This window comes from Salmo trutta, chromosome 39 (assembly GCF_901001165.1).
Source record: "Salmo trutta chromosome 39, fSalTru1.1, whole genome shotgun sequence".
Classification (NCBI taxonomy): domain Eukaryota; kingdom Metazoa; phylum Chordata; class Actinopteri; order Salmoniformes; family Salmonidae; genus Salmo; species Salmo trutta.
The window spans coordinates 9,930,623-9,947,187 of record NC_042995.1 but is presented as its reverse complement, the minus strand read 5'-3'; the positions used below and the strand labels follow the sequence as shown (position 1 = coordinate 9,947,187).

Sequence of the window (16,565 nt, the reverse complement as noted above, 5' to 3'; positions counted from 1 at the left end):
GTTTATGGTTGGAGCAACGTGTACCTAAGCGATTATATGCAACGTAGGACAGGCTAGATAAATTAGTAATATCATCAACCATGTGTAGTTAACTAGTGATTATGATTGATTGTTTTTATAAGATAAGTTTAATGCTAGCTAGCAACTTACCTTGGCTTCTTACTGCATTCGCGTAACAGGCAGGCTCCTCGTGGAGTGCAATGTAAAGCAGGTGGTTAGAGCGTTGGACTAGTTAACCATAAAGTTGCAAGATTGAATCCCTGAGCTGACAAGGTAAAAATCTGTCGTTCTGCCCCTGAACAAGGCAGTTAACCCACCATTCCTAGGCCGTCATTGAAAATAAGAATGTGTTCTTAACTGACTTGCCTAGTTAAATAATGGTCTAAAAAAAAAAAAAAAAACTTTTTTTTTTTAAACGCCGTCCAAAAATACCGATTAATCGGTCGACCTCTACTAATAACACATCACACCAGACCACAAGCAAAAAGTAAATGTAGTAGCCTGTACACCTAATAATTAGCGATCTGACATGCTGTATTGTACCAACAACAGCAGCTACATAGTCTAGCCTACTATGGTCCTGTACCTCTGACCAGGGTAAACAAAGCGGCAATGTTGTGTATTGTATATACCGTACAGTATTTCATTTCAAACAGTTTATTTCATTTAAGAGAAAAAAAGTGGTTTCCCAGCATAAATTCATGTACAAACATTATTCATTACAATCTTGTCATTTAGCAGATGCTCTTATCCAGAGCAACTTACAGCACAAATAAGAGTTAATTGGCTTGCTGAAGGGCACAATGACAGATTTTTCACCTAGTCGGCTTGTGATTCAAACCAGCAACCTTTCAGTTACTGGCCCAACACTCTTAACCGCTAGGCTACCTGCCACCAGATCAATTAACTGCAATACAGTTATTCAAATACATTCATCAATGACTAAAATAATGAATCTAATATTAAAATACAATTTAATAAACAAGTAGTCGATTCATAGCCTGTTTATCATTAAACTAAAGTTTAGTAATATAAAATAATCCAGCCAAACTAATGCTAAAAACTGATCACACCATCTTTATCTGATATACACCGAGTACAAAACATTAGGAATACCGTCCTAATATTGAGTTGCACCCTTTGTCTTCAGAACACAGGGATGCTGGCCCATGTTGACTCCAATGCTTCCTACAATTGTGTCAAGTTGGCTGGGAATGGATCTACTCCGAATAGCTCATTCCATCTCCTCCCACAGATGGACAAAGAAGTAATGTTCTTGGAACCATTCCTGGACAAACCTTGTGGCATGGGGCATAATCCTGCTGAAAAAAATAATTTTGCAGATGGATACACTGCTGCCATGAAGGGATGCACCTGATTGGCAATGATGTTTAGATATATACTGTGGCATTCAAACATTGTTCATCTTTTATCAAGGGGCCCAATGTGTGCCCTGAAAACACACCCCAACCATCACACCACCAGCCTGCAATGCTGACACACGGCATGGATGCATACAGTGGTGTAAAGTACTTAAGTAGTTCTTTAAATCATTTTTACTTAAGTTACTTAAGTACTATTTTTTTTACTATTTACTACTTTACTATTGACAATTTTTACTTTTATTTCACTAAATTCCCCCCCCCCAAAAAATATTTTTACTCCATATATTTTCCCAGACACCCAAAAGTACTAGTTACATTTTATATGATTACCAGGACAGAAAATGGTCCAATTCCCACACTTATCAAGATAACATCCCTGGTCATCCCTACTGCCTCTGATCTGGTAGACTCACTGGTTTGCTTAAAAACCTCTTAAGGATTGTACCCTTTTTTAAAAACATTTTAGCCTAAAATGACATACCCACATCTTACTGCCTGTAGCTCAGCACCTGAAGCAAAGACATGCATATTCTTGATATCTTCTGAAAGGAAACAATACTTTCAGACAGGAGTCTAGGTGTAATTTAGATTTAATTTAGATTAGTGTGTGTGCAAAGGTTCTGACTGATCCAGTGAAGAATTACATTACTGCACTGTATCAAGTCTACCAGGAGTTTGCCCAAATGTCCTGAATTGGTCAATTGATACATTTAATTTAAGGATGTTGAAATGATTCATACTTTTATTTTTTGATACTTACGTATATTTAAAACCAAATACTTTTACTCAAGAGGTATTCTACTTGGTGACTTTCAGTTTTACTTGAGTTACTCTTGCCACATTAAGAGCAGAAGTAAGGCTTCTCTCCTGTGTCTGTTCTCTGATGACCTTTTAGCTCAGCTGTTGTTTTAAAACATTTTCTAGAGTCAGATCAGCGGTGAGGCTTCACTCATGTATGTAAACGTTCATGTGTTTTTAAGTTACACAGTAGAGAGAAACTCTTTCCACAGTCAGAGCATGAGTAAGGCTTCACTCCTGTATGTATACGTTCATGTGTTTTTAAGTTGCACAGTAGAGAGAAACTCTTTCCACAGTCAGAGCAGGAGTAAGGCTTCTCTCCTGTGTGTGTTCTCTGATGAACTTTTAGCTGACCTGATGTTGTGAAGCATTTTACACAGTCAGAGCAGGAGTAAGGCTTCACTCCTGTATGTATACGTGCATGTCTTTTTAAGAGAACCAGTTGAGAGAAACTCTTTCCACAGTCAGAGCAGGAGTAAGGCTTTTCTCCTGTGTGTGTTCTCTGATGAACTTTTAGCTCAGCTGATGTTGTGAAGCATTTTAAACAGTCAGAGCAGGAGTAAGGCTTCACTCCTAAATGTATAAGTTCATGGCTTTTTAAGGGGCCCAGTTGAGAGAACATCTTTCCACAGTCAGAGCAGGAGTAAGGCTTCTCTCCTGTGTGTATACGTTCATGTTGTTTTAAGGTGCCCAGTTGAGAGAAACTCACCCCACAGTCAGAGCAGGAGTAAGGCTTCTCTCCTGTGTGTGTTCTCTGGTGAACTTTTAGGTCAGATGATGTTGTGAAGCATTTTACACAGTCAGAGCAGGAGTAAGGCTTCACTCCTGTATGTATACGTTCATGTGTTTTTAAGTTGAACAGTAGAGAGAAACTATTTCCACAGTCAGAGCAGGAGTAAGGTTTCTCTCCAGTGTGTGTTCTCTGATGAACTTCTAGCTGACCTGATGTTGTGAAGCATTTCCCACAGTCAGAGCAGGAGTAAGGCTTCACTCCTGTATGTATATGTTCATGTCTTTTTAAGGGGCCCAGTTGAGAGAAAGTCTTTCCACAGTCAGAGCAGGAGTAAGGCTTCTCTCCTGTGTGTTTTCTCCGATGAACTTTTAGCTCAGCTGATGTTGTGAAGCATTTTAAACAGTCAGAGCAGGAGTAAGGCTTTACTCCTGTATGTATACGTTCATGTCTTTTTAAGGGGCCAAGTTGAGAGAAAATCTTTCCACAGTCAGAGCAGGAGTAAGGCTTCTCTCCTGTGTGTGTTCTCTGATGAACTTTTAGCTCAGCTGATGTTGTGAATAATTTTACACATTCAGAGCAGGAGTAAGGCTTCAGTCCTGTATGTCTACGTTGATGTGTTTTTAAGAAGTTCATTCGAGAAAAACTCTTCCCACAGTCAGAGCAGGAGTAAGGCTTCACTCCAGTGTGCACACTCTGATGAACTGTCAGATTCCTTGATGTTGTGAATCTCTTCCCACAGTCAGAACAGGAATACGGATTCTCTCCTGTGTGTATTTTTAGGTGTATTTTTAGCTTTGATAGAAATGGGAAAATCTCCTCACAATGTGGGCAGTGGTGAGACCTCTTAGTTCTGTGATCTTCCTGCTGTTTCTCTCTGGATGTAGAGAATGTCTCAACATGGTCTCCTGTGTGAACAACATCAGAAGAACCAGTCAGTAGGAGTGATATACATGTCAATCAAATGTATATTATGAAGCCCTTTTTACATCAGCAGTTGTCACAAAGTGCTTAACAGAAACCCAGCCTAAAATCCCCAAAGAGCAAGCAATACAGATGTAGAAGCACAGTTGCCAGAAAAAACTCCCTAGAAAGCAGGAACCTTGGAAGAAAGTTAGAGGAACCAGGCCCAAATGAGTGGCCTTTCCTCTTCTGGCTGTACCGGGTGACAGAACAAGTTCTGTAAATTCTGTAAATGAGAACTTGTTCTCAACTAGCTTACATGGTTAAATAAAGGTGAAATAAATAATATGTATTCATATCAGTAGGCTGTACAATACAAAAGGGGAATAAAACTATTCTAAAAGTGGGTAAGAGTTGAAAGCTAAAAAGGGACTTGTCATCCTCCACTTACTATCAAAAGGGTTAGTAACTACACAGACTCATTTCATAGAACTTTAAAACACTGGCAGTTTGTCTACTTCACTTCTTTAGTCTACTCTCTGATCACTCCAGATAGCCCAGTGAATAAAACAAATGCTGGCAATACTGCTGTCAAACCATGCAAGTGTCAGTAGCATGAAATAACATCTACCTTCTCATTGAAACAGTTCATCATGAAACAGTTCTACTGCAACTTTTCACGCACAGTGGGAAGTTGGAACGAACAACACACTTAGAATCTGCTCTTACCATGAGAAACAGATTTCCCAATCTTCTCCTCCTCTTCTTCATCTTTAATGTTGACATTCAGCTCCAGTGTTTGACTGCAGTCTTCCAGCTTCACTGATGCCATCTCTGGATCCTGCAGTGCAAACTGGGCTCCACTGTCACAATCAGGACCCAGTGACTGTAGGTTTGGACTCAGTGTGGAAGGAGAGAGGCAGGCTGGGTTTGTCCTCACTGTTGATGTTACCGGCTTCAGACTTATTTCTAGTCGTCCTGTAGTAACAATGAAAAACAGACAAAAAAAGTTAATCTTGACAGTTCTGGCACAAAAATATATATTATTATTTCTTCTTGTTCAATTATCTAATTCAGTGCTTGACTTGGACTGAAATAGGTGCCGGTACTGTTTATATTTAGGTGCAGGAGCTCCACAATACTGTTGAACTAATATTCTATAAGAGGAACATGAGCTCAAACAGTAGAAATTTGAGGTGATGGTTCTCAGCTCCAGTGAGCTCTTGTCCATCTCATTTAAATAGATGAGGTAGGTAAGCACTGACAACAAAACATCAATGCATTCAAATTAGACAAAGTACACGCTTTAAAATTAGGCTACACAACGTAAGTGAACTTAGTCAAAAGTAGATGTCCCAAACTAACAAATGCATAAATGACAAAAACATTTAGTACAAGGTTGCAGTATGTTTTAGGCAGCACTATGTACTATTTTCCTGAATAACCTTGTCTTCGCTGTATTTCACATCAAAAACCAATAGTATTTCCGTTCACACCATAGTAACATTTATAGATAAATATAGAAACATCTGAATGTCTCTGAATATTAGTACATATGTAGAAAACTGATTATAATTACATTCAGCTTCAAAACTGTAATGCAACGGTAAAATTGTCCCTTTGCACCCGCACTGAAGTCTGTTGACACAGACAGAGTGGGCCCAGCCATGTAACCAGCTTGTGAATTTCACACAAAACCAATAACATGCCAAACAAACTCAGAAATCTCAAATAAATAGATTTTTAATTAAAATTACCATGAAGAAATTATGTACATCCATTCAGACAAACCCAAAGATTCTAGCTGTGTGACTTTTAAAATAGTTTATCACGTTCACTTGGTTTGACACAAAAAAATAACAAACCTTTACCAAAAGTGAAAATACTTTAACGGATATGTTACCTAACATGGAATGACATGTTATTTTAATATTATATAGCACGTTTAAACTATTACATACACGTAGTAATAAATAGAAATGGACACAAGGTTATCTTTTTAACATCACAGTTCTGGCGCTTTCTTTATTCTGAATATTCGGGATCATTGCTACTCGAACTTCCGGGATGCATACAAAGCCCTCCCGCGCCCTGTCTTCGGCAAATCTGACCATTAATCATTTTTTTTGTTCCCAGCCTATAGACAGAAACTAAAACAGGAAACGTCCGTGCTCAGGTCAATACAACACTGGTCTGACCAATCGGATTGCTTCAATCACGTGGACTGGGATATGTTCCGGATAGCCTCAGACAATAACATTGATGTATACGCTGACTCGGTGAGCGAGTTTATTAGCAAGTGCATCGGAGATGTCGTACCAGCTGTGACGATTAAAACCTTCCCCAACCAGAAACCGTGGATTAATGGCAGCATTAGCGCAAAACTGAAAGCGCAAACCACCTCTTTTAATCATGGCAAGGTGACCGGAAACATGACCGAATACAAACAGTGCAGCTATTCCCTCCACAAGGCAATCAAACAACAAAAGCGTCAGTATAGAGAAAGTCGAGTCACAATTCAAAAACAAGACGTATGTGGCAGGGTCTACAGTCAATCACGGATTACAAAAAGAAAACCAGCCCGGCGCGGACATCAACGTCTTGCTCCCAGACAAACTAAACAACTTCTTTGCTCGTTTTGAGGACAATACAGTGCCACTGACACGGCCCGCTACCAAAGCCTGTGGGCTCTCCTTCTCCGTGGCGACGTGAGTAAAACATTTAAACGTGTTAACCCCTGCAAGGCTGCCGGTCCAGACGGCATCCCTCAGAGCACGCGCAGACCAGCTGGCTGGTGTGTTAACGGACATTTTCAACCAATCCATATTCCAGTCTGTTGTCCCCACATGCTTCAAGATGGCCACCATTGTTCCTGTTCCCAAGAAAGCTAAGGTAACTGAACTAAATGCACTCACTTCTGTCATCATGAAGTGCTTTGAGAGACTAGTCAAGGATCATATCACCTCCACCCTACCTGATACCCTAGACCCACTCTAATTTGCTTAGCACCCCAATAGGTCCACTGACGATGCAATCGCCATCACACTGCACACCGACTGCTCTATCCCATCTGGACAAGAGGAATACGTAAGAATGCTGTTCATTGACTACAGCTCAGCATTTAACACCATAGTACCCTCCAAACTCGTTATTAAGCTCGAGTCCCTGGGTCTCAACCCCACCCTGTGCAACTGGGTCCTGGACTTTGACGGGCCGCCCCCAGGTAGTGATGGTAGGAAACAACATCTCCACCCCGCTGATCCTCAACACTGGGGCCCAACAAGGGTGCGTTCTCAGCCCTCTCCTGTACTCCCTGTTCACCCATGACTGCGTGGCCATGCACGCTTCCAACTCAATCATCAAGTTTGCAGACGACACTACAGTGGAAGGCCTGATTACCAACAACGATGAGACGGTCTACAGGGAGGAGGTGAGGGCCCTCGGAGTGTGGTGTCAGGAAAATAACCTCTCACTCAACGTCAACAAAACAAAAGAGATGATCGTGGACTACAGGAAACAGCAGAGGGAGCACCCCCCCATCAACATCAACGGAACAGTAGTGGAGAAGGTGGAAAGTTAAGTTCCTCGGCGTACACATCACGGACAAACTGAAATGGTCCACCCACACAGACAGCATGGTGAAGGTGCAACAGCACCTCTTCAACCTCAGGAGGCTGAAGAAATTTGGCTTGTCATCTAAAAACACTCAAACTTTTACAGATGCACAATCGAGAGCATCCTGTCAGGCTGTAACAACGCCTGGTACAGCAATTGCACCGCCCTCAACCGTAATGCTCTCCAGAGGGTAGTGAGGTCTGCACAACGCATCACCGGGGGCAAACTACCTGCCCCCCAGGACACCTACACCACCCGATGTCACAGGAAGGCCAAAAAGATCATCAAGGACAACAACCACCTGAGCCACTGCCTGTTCACCCCGCTACCATCCAGAAGGCGAGGTTAGTACAGGTGCATCAAAGCAGGGACCGAGAGACTGAAAAACAGCTTCTATCTCAAGGCCATCAGACTGTTAAACAGCCATCACTAACATAGAGAGGCTGCTGCCAACATACAGACTCAAATCTATGGCCACTTTAGTGATACCTTTTATTAAGTCCATTTATTAGTCACTTTAAATAACATCACTTTAATAATGTTTACATAACCTGCATTACTCATCTCATATGCATATACTGTATTCTATACCATCTACTGCATCTTGCCTATGCCGTATGCCATCGCTCATCCATATATTTATATGTACATATTCTATTCATGCCTTTACGTGTGTGTGTGTATGTGTGTATAAGGTAGTTGTGAATTTGTTTGATTACTTGTTAGATATTACTGCATAGTTGAAACTAGAAGCACAAGCATTTCACTACACTCGCATTAACATTTGCTAGCTATGTGTATGTGACCAATAAAATTTGATTTGATTATGGTAGTGAGAGGAAGCCCACTGGCCGGCAGTGGGAGAAGATGGAACGAGATGGATTTTGGCCGACATTCTGCAAATGTTCTAATCTATGAAACATCTGATCTTAATACAGTTCTGTTCCCAAAACGAAAATCTGTTATGAACAGAGGACCAAGTTTTGTAGACTTTACCCTTTGCAAAAAAAATACTTGCGTTATTTAGAAAGAACGTAAAGGTGAATTGAGTTATTGCACACGAGTGCTTCACAGAGAAGTTCCCTAACATAAATATGCAGATGTTTGCTAGAACGCACCAATAGGTTCTCACTGACTCGTGCTTGGCTCTGCCCACTATGACTCATCTGTTCCCATTGGAAACGACCAGCTGTGGTCTACCTTGATTTAGTTATAAAAAGTGCAATCGTCCATGCATTCAGGGATCCTTGGGATGGCCCTACCTCATTATATGAGAAGGGTGGTGCTTAATTTGAGCCAGATCCTCCAGCACCTCTGAGTTTTGTGGTCTTTTGTTCCGGAACCCATTTGCCAAGATCAGGTAGCCTACCACTTGTGACATGAAAAATTATTTCCACTGTTTGCAATGCAAAAAATCCCCATAAAAGCAATCAGATTAATCATATTTGGATTCCTCTGTAATTGTCATGCCTCCTAAAAAACGTAATGTAAAAACGTGCCTGATATTCTATGAATTGATTCATGTTGGGCCGTCCCAGGTTTATTGTTTGTGCAACATTGTAGCCTATTTAGACCAAGGCGTGGCCATTGCTGTGGTGAGAGAGAAGCACGCCTGTATCTCTCACAGAACTAAAATGAGATTCACTTTATATGATCTCTCTCCCTCTCTGTGCTGTTATAGACATGAGCCTGCAACTCATCTCTCCTAACAGGCCTTTCACAATATTTTTTATACAAATCGCTGGAAAACAGGTTGTAAAGCAAATGCATCCTGCTGAAAATAAAATGCTAATCTGTATGTTACCAAGTTATCAACTTCCAAATAGGCCTATTGAGTGATCAGCACTGTTTTACAAAGTAAAGCAAGAGAAAGAAGCTTTTGGCCAGTGAGTGAGCTGCACATCATTGGGTGAGTCAGTGAAACTGGAAAGCTTGTTAAGGACTATAACTTCCTCCTCATATTGTACAATGTGTTTCTCCTCACACCTGGCCTAGGCTATTGATGGATTAGAGAACTCAGAGTCTCAGTGTCAAAGTAGCCTGTCATTTTGGTCATTTGTGAGGTATTAAAAAATATTGTGCGAAAGTCTCCAGTCATGTAAAATGATGTAGAATTGCATGAAATCTGTTTATAAAAGGCCAACTTCTGCAAGCGTCTCCACACCACTGCTCTATGCCAGTACGCTAAAGCCATGATAATGCATGCAATGCTTTATTATAAAGGTATTTTGTGTGTTCTGGCACCTCCGAACCCCCCAGGTCACCCCCCTCTCAGGTTCACTTTTGGTTCCAACACCTCCCAATATACACAGTAAGCACTGGAGAAGTGGGTAGCTGCTGCTGCCTCCTCCAGGACACATCTTCTTTACATAGAGTTCATCAGGCTGTTGATTGTGGCATCTGGAATGTTATCCCACTCTTCAAAGGCTGTGTGAAATTCCTGGATATTGGAGGGAACTGGAACAAGCTGTCGTACACGTCAATCCCAAACATGCTCAAAGGGTGACATGTCTGAGTGGAAGAATTGGGACATGTTCAGCATTTTCAATTGTGTACAGATCCTTGCCACATGGGGCTGTGCATTGTCATGCTGAAACATGAGGTGATGGCGGCGGATGAATGGCAGGACAATGGGCCTCAGGATCTTGTCATGGTTTCTCTGTGCATTCAAATTGACATTGTTAAATGTAATTGTGTTGGTTGTCTGTAGCTTATGCCTGCCCATACCATAACCCTGATACCACCATGGGGCACTCTGTTCACAACATTGACATCAGCAAACCACACGCCCACACAATGCCATACATGGTGGTCTGCAGTGTGCCAAATTCTCTAACAACATAGAAAAATTAAGATAAAATTCTCTGGCAACAGCTCTGGTGGAAATTCCTGCGGTCTGCCAATTGCATGCTCCCTCAAAACTTGAGACTGTGGCATTGGGTTGTGTGACAAAACTTTACATTTTGAAGTGGCATTTTTGTATTTATTAGGGATCCCCATTAGCTGCTGCCAAGCACCTACTCAGTTACTCTTGTCCCTGGCACAAGGTGCACCTGTGTAATGATGATCCTGATATGCCACACCTGCCAGGTGGATGGATTATCTTGGCAAAAGAGAAATACTCACTAATAGGAATATAAACACATTTGTGGACATAATTGAGAAATAAGTTTGTGTCTGGAACATTTCAGGGATTTTTTATTTCTGGTATATACAGTATTTTTAAAAACCATAAAACTATTCAACTAAATCAGCCTGCTTTTCAGTTCTAATCAGGTCCCTACACAGACTGAGAAGGATCCTGTAAGAGCAGAACATTTTCTGGTGACAGTAGTCCTTGTAGTCTTGGAGGCCCAAAAACTTATCAGCTGCAGATATAATGATGTCCAGCTTCTTGGACTTCTTGTGCAGTACAATTAATAACTGTGGCTATAAATACTAAAATATCCACCTTCTTCACAATAAATGCATCCAGATCACTTGATTGATGTATAACATTTACAACTGGTTGAGGTGCATCCACCATATCTTCTTCAGAACTGCAAAGTTTCCTAAGGACCTGAAGCGAGGCAACCATCTCTGTCGGAGCCATCTTGTCAGCTCAGGGATTCGATCCAGCAACCTTTCGGTTACTTGCCCAACGCTCTAACCACTAAGCTACCTGTACGTAATCATATAAGTAGGCTGTGCAATACAAAAGGGGAATACAACTATTCTAAAAGTAACTCATAAGTCAAGAAAATAATTTATATCATCCTCCTCTCACTATCACAAGAGTTAGTAACTACACAGACTCATTTCATATCATCCTCCTCTCACTATCACAAGGGTTAGTAACTACACAGACTCATTTCATATCATCCTCCACTCACTATCACAAGGGTTAGTAACTACACAGACTCATTTCATATCATCCTCCTCTCACTATCACAAGGGTTAGTAACTACACAGACTCATTTCATATCATCCTCCACTCACTATCACAAGGGTTAGTAACTACACAGACTCATTTCATATCATCCTCCACTCACTATCACAAGGGTTAGTAACTACACAGACTCATTTCATTTCATCCTCCACTCACTATCACAAGGGTTAGTAACTACACAGACTCATTTCATATCATCCTCCACTCACTATCACAAGGGTTAGTAACTACACAGACTCATTTCATATCATCCTCCACTCAATATCACAAGGGTTAGTAACTACACAGACTCATTTCATATCATCCTCCACTCACTATCACAAGGGTTAGTAACTACACAGACTCATTTCATATCATCCTCCTCTCACTATCACAAGGGTTAGTAACTACACAGACCCATTTCATAGAACTTTAAAAACACTGGCAGTTTGTCTACCGTAATTTCCGGACTATTAAGCGCACCTGAATATAAGCCGCACCCACTGAATTTTTAAAAAATTATTATTTTGAACATAAATAAGCCGCACATGTCTATAAGCCGCAGGTGCCTACCGGTACATTGAAACAAATTAACTTTACACAGGCTTTAACGAAACACGGCTTGTAACAAAAATAAATAGGCTTTAACGAAACACGGCTTGTAACAAAAAAATTTTTTGCAGTAAGCTTTAGTTGTCTTTTTGCACTGAGTCAATTCCTCACGCTGCTGTTTCCAACGTCTTATCATCGACTCATTAAGACCAAGCTCCCGTGCAGCAGCTCTATTTCCTTTTCCAACAGCCAGATCAATCGCCTTCAACTTGAAAGCTGCATCATATGCATTTCTCCGTGTCTTTGCCATGATGAGGGTGACAAAATGACTACCGTAATCAGAATGATGGGAAGTTTGAGAGCGCTCGATTTAATCTAAACAGTAAACAAAACAGTTGTTTGACCATAACCCGTTCGGAAATTTCATTGGTCTAATGAAAGCTTCATGCCGCCAAAAAACTGAGCACGTCACAGAATGTTTTTTTTGGGAAAAAAATTTGAAAGTGGGAAAAATCCATATATTAGCCGTGTCATTGTTTAAGCCGCGATGTTCAATGCGTGGGAAAAAAGTTGCGGCTTATAGTCCGGAATTTACGGTACTTCACTTCTTTAGTCTACTCTCTGATCACTCCAGATATCCCAGTGAATAAAACAAATGCTGGCAATACTGGTGTCAAACCATGCAAGTGTCAGTAGAATGAAATAACATCCACCTTCTCATTGAAACAGTTCATCATGAAACAGTTCTACAGCAACTTTTCATGCACAGTGGGAAGTTGGAATGAACAACAAACTTAGTTAGAACCTGCTCTTACCATGAGAAACAGATGTCCCAATCTTCTCCTCCTCTTCTTCATCTTTAATGTTGACATTCAGCTCCAGTGTTTGACTGCAGTCTTCCAGCTTCACTGATGCCATCTCTGGATCCTGCAGTGCAAACTGGGCTCCACTGTCACAATCAGGACCCAGTGACTGTAGGTTTGGACTCAGTGTGGAAGGAGAGAGGCAGGCTGGATTTTGTCCTCACTGTTGATGTTACCGGCCTCAGACTTAATCTGAGTCGGCCAGTAGTAATAAAGCGAAACGGACACAAAAGTTAGTCTTGACAGTTCTGGCACTTTCTTAATTCTCAAAAAATATGGTTTATATTTAGGTGCAGGAGCTCCACAATACCGTTGAGCTAATATTCTATAAGAAGAACATCAGCTCAAACAGTAGAAATTTGAGGTGACGGTTCTCAGCTCCAGTGAGCTCCTGTCCAAGTCAAACACTGATCTCATTTCAATTAATCTGGTAGCTAAGCATTGACAACAAAACATGAATTCATTTACATTAGACAAAGTATACACTTTAAATCAGGCTACACAATTTAAATGCACTTAATCTATAGTAGATCTCCTGATTTCACATAAATGCATAAATGACTCAAAAAACATTTAGTACAAGGTTGCAGTATGTTTTAGGCAGCACTATGTACTATTTTCCTGAATAACCTCGTCTTCACTGTATTATTCCAATCAAAAACCAATAGTATTTCCGTTCACACCATAGAAACATGTATAGACAGAAACAACTGAATGTCTCTGAATATTAGTACACATGTAGAAAACTGATAATCATTACATTTAGATCCAAAACAGTAGTGCAACCGTAAATTGTCTCTCTGCTGCACCCTCACTGCCTGGACTGAAGTACGTTGATGCAGACCGAGGGGGAACCGCCATTTTACCATCTCGTGAATTTTACACAAAACCAAAAACGACATGTAAAACGAACCCAGAAATCTAAAAGAAATTGATCCTTAATGAAATTACCTTGACGAAATTATACTCAGACTAACCAAAAAATCTATAACTATGTGACTTGAAAAAAGTGATCACGTTCACTCACGCGGTTTGACACAAAATTAGCACATAAAACCTTTACCAAACGTGATATTAACTTGACGTATTTGTTACCTAGCATGTTATGACATGTTCTTTCGGTATTAGAACGTGCTATTACATACCAGTAGTAATACATTTGAAACGGACACAGAAGTTGTCGTCTCGACTGCACAATTCTGACGTATCCTTTATTCTGAAGAATGATGCGCGCCTGCGCGGAACTTCCTGTTCCCCCACTACCAGTTTCTAAACCCAGAGACGTAACAACGCGAGACTTCAGAGAACGCCTGTGAAGCAGACCAAGCCGTGGTTTGAGAAGTCAATGAGAGAAGTGAACAATTCTGATACTTTTGCAGCGGCTAATGGGATCCTAATAAATACCAAAAAGATTCCGTCGGCACACACTTGAAACATTTGATCAATTTCATAATTGCAGTGGCTTATTCACAATAGTTGTCACTGCGTATCATATATCCTAGCATCACAGTTAACCTAGTGGTTAGAACGTTGAGCCAGTAGCCGAAAGGTTGTCTGGCTCGAATCCCCGATCTGACAAGGTAAAAAATCTGTCATTCTGCCCCTGAACAAGGCAGTTAACCCACTGTTCCTTAGTAGGCTGTCATTGTAAATAATAATTTGTTCTTAACTGACTTGCCTAGTTAAATAAAGGTTAAATTAAAGGTCTCACAGCTGCTTATGCTGACAAAACATGTTAGAGAATAGGTCAGATTTAGCTTTGTGATGCTCATTTCAACTTCCTGTCTAAGCACTAAATATTTCACTTAAAATATGTTTTTTTTTGTAATTCATTATACAAGAGAATTAGAGTTTGACCAGTACAAATGAATGTACAAACTTTATTTTTCATGGGAAGATCAATTAAGCTGGCTTCAATGGAGCTGTCCAAACATATTCATCATCAATGACTAAAATAACTAATCTAGTTTTAAAATAAAATGTAATAAACACATATACTTTAGTTTATTGATGTACAGGCTATGTAGTAAAAAATGTCTCCCCCCAAACTAATGGTGAAAACTGATAATCACACCATCTCTATCTGATACATGTTGTGTCTACTAACTCATTCCCACAGAGAACTGATCATCACACCATCTCTATCTGATACATGTTGTGTCTACTAACTCATTCCCACAGAAAACTGATCATCACATCATCTCTATCTGATACATGTTGTGTCTACTAACTCATTCCCACAGAAAACTGATCATCACACCATCTCTACCTGATACATGTTATGTCTACCAGCTCATTACCACAGAAAACTGCAGAGGGAACTACTACCACCCAGTTAACCAGCCCCACAGAGGATATTCAACCCTAAGGGCAAATCCAAGGTCATCTCAATATCTTTCCAGTAGAAGCTAACAAAACACACCAAAACTGACAAGGTGCAAACTGATCAGTAAAGTACAGAGAGGCCAACATTCTATAACGCTCCCTTTCCTCTGCACAGTTCTCTCACAGTGAGAAAGAATACGATTTATTGAGAATTAAGTGATGGAATGATTTTAATCTTAGCTAGTCACAGAACAGAGGAGGATTGTCATATTTATATATGTTGGTGTCCTTTTAAGTTGCTCTGCTGAATGAAAATATTGCCACAGTCAGAACAGGAGTAAGTCTTCTCTCCAGTGTTGACTGATGAACTGTCAGATCTCTTGATATTTTGCAGCTCTTCCCACAGACAGAGCAGAGATACAGATTCTCTCCTGAGTGTATTTTTAGGTGTATTTTTAGCTTTGATAGTGTTAAAAAGAAAAATGCAATTGCAACCTCTTTGCAATAAGGAATTGAGACCTAAAGCTCAAGAGAAGTCTAAGAGAGTGTTTAATACCAAGGATACAGTCAGCTGAGTGCATGCATTCAGAAAGCTCACAACACATTTTATACTCTTCCCTTATTGGCGTCACCTCCCCAGCTATACATTTTATGGCCCCAATGAGTTTCCCTCTTTTCCCCTGTGGAATGTCCATGGTCCTCTTTGTTTAGCCAGATGTCAGAATCACAACTCGTCCATCTTCTGTTCTGGGCCTGACCCTGCTCTCTGATCCGAGGCAATTTCCTCTTCTCTGATTGGGTCAACATTTCTAAATGAGCATCCTCACAGTTTTATGTCCTAAACTCCATTAATACTCGCAGTAATCATTCACTAAACAGGATACAAACTAATTACATTTTTTAATTTTTTAAAATATATTTTATTTTTGCATTTTCCAATTAAGAACATTCAAAACAAAAGTGAAAAGATATTAGACAACAATAGGGCAAAGTGACGGTAACAGACGAGCGTAACAAAACAAATAATATATACAAACACACATAATACATAAGTCATAATAAAGAGTAAAATAAAAAATAATAATAATTAGACATTGGATCATATGGTCACCTGCCGTAAGCTACATATTATACATTACGTGTGAAACAATATATAAGGATTATCTAGAGATTCAATCAGTGTGATGTGGGGGGAGATTCTCCATATAGTCAATAAAAGGTTGCCAAATTCTGTAAAATGTCTTTAACTTATTCCTCAAGCAGTAAGTGATTTTCTCCAGTGGGATACAACTATTAACTTCCGATAGCCACATTGCAACTGGCAGGGAGGAATCCGATTTCCATTTCAAGGCAAAACATTTCTTGGCAATCGCTAGCAATATTTCTGTTAGCTTTATAGTATGGCTTTGCCTAAGATTGGCGTTAGTAAAGTTACCCAGTAGACAGACCTCGGGGTCTAAAGGGAATGCAACCCCGTGAATTGAGGA

General features: G+C 40.3%; 3 protein-coding genes across 10 annotated transcripts in view; 1 reads left to right on the top strand and 2 right to left on the bottom strand.

Moving 5' to 3' along the window:
• The window catches only part of LOC115179515 (zinc finger protein OZF), a 919,448-nt gene that overhangs the window by 756,846 nt on the left and 146,037 nt on the right, over positions 1-16,565 (bottom strand). The window lies entirely within an intron of this gene.
• The window catches only part of LOC115179511 (zinc finger protein 665), a 514,676-nt gene that overhangs the window by 399,388 nt on the left and 98,723 nt on the right, over positions 1-16,565 (top strand). The gene's annotated exons all lie outside the window — the stretch shown is intronic.
• On the bottom strand, positions 1,958-3,745 carry LOC115179528 (zinc finger protein 135). Its single transcript, XM_029741144.1, has one exon. It carries the CDS (start codon positions 3,547-3,549, stop codon positions 2,335-2,337), a length of 1,215 nt encoding a protein of 404 aa, XP_029597004.1. The 5' UTR covers positions 3,550-3,745; the 3' UTR covers positions 1,958-2,334.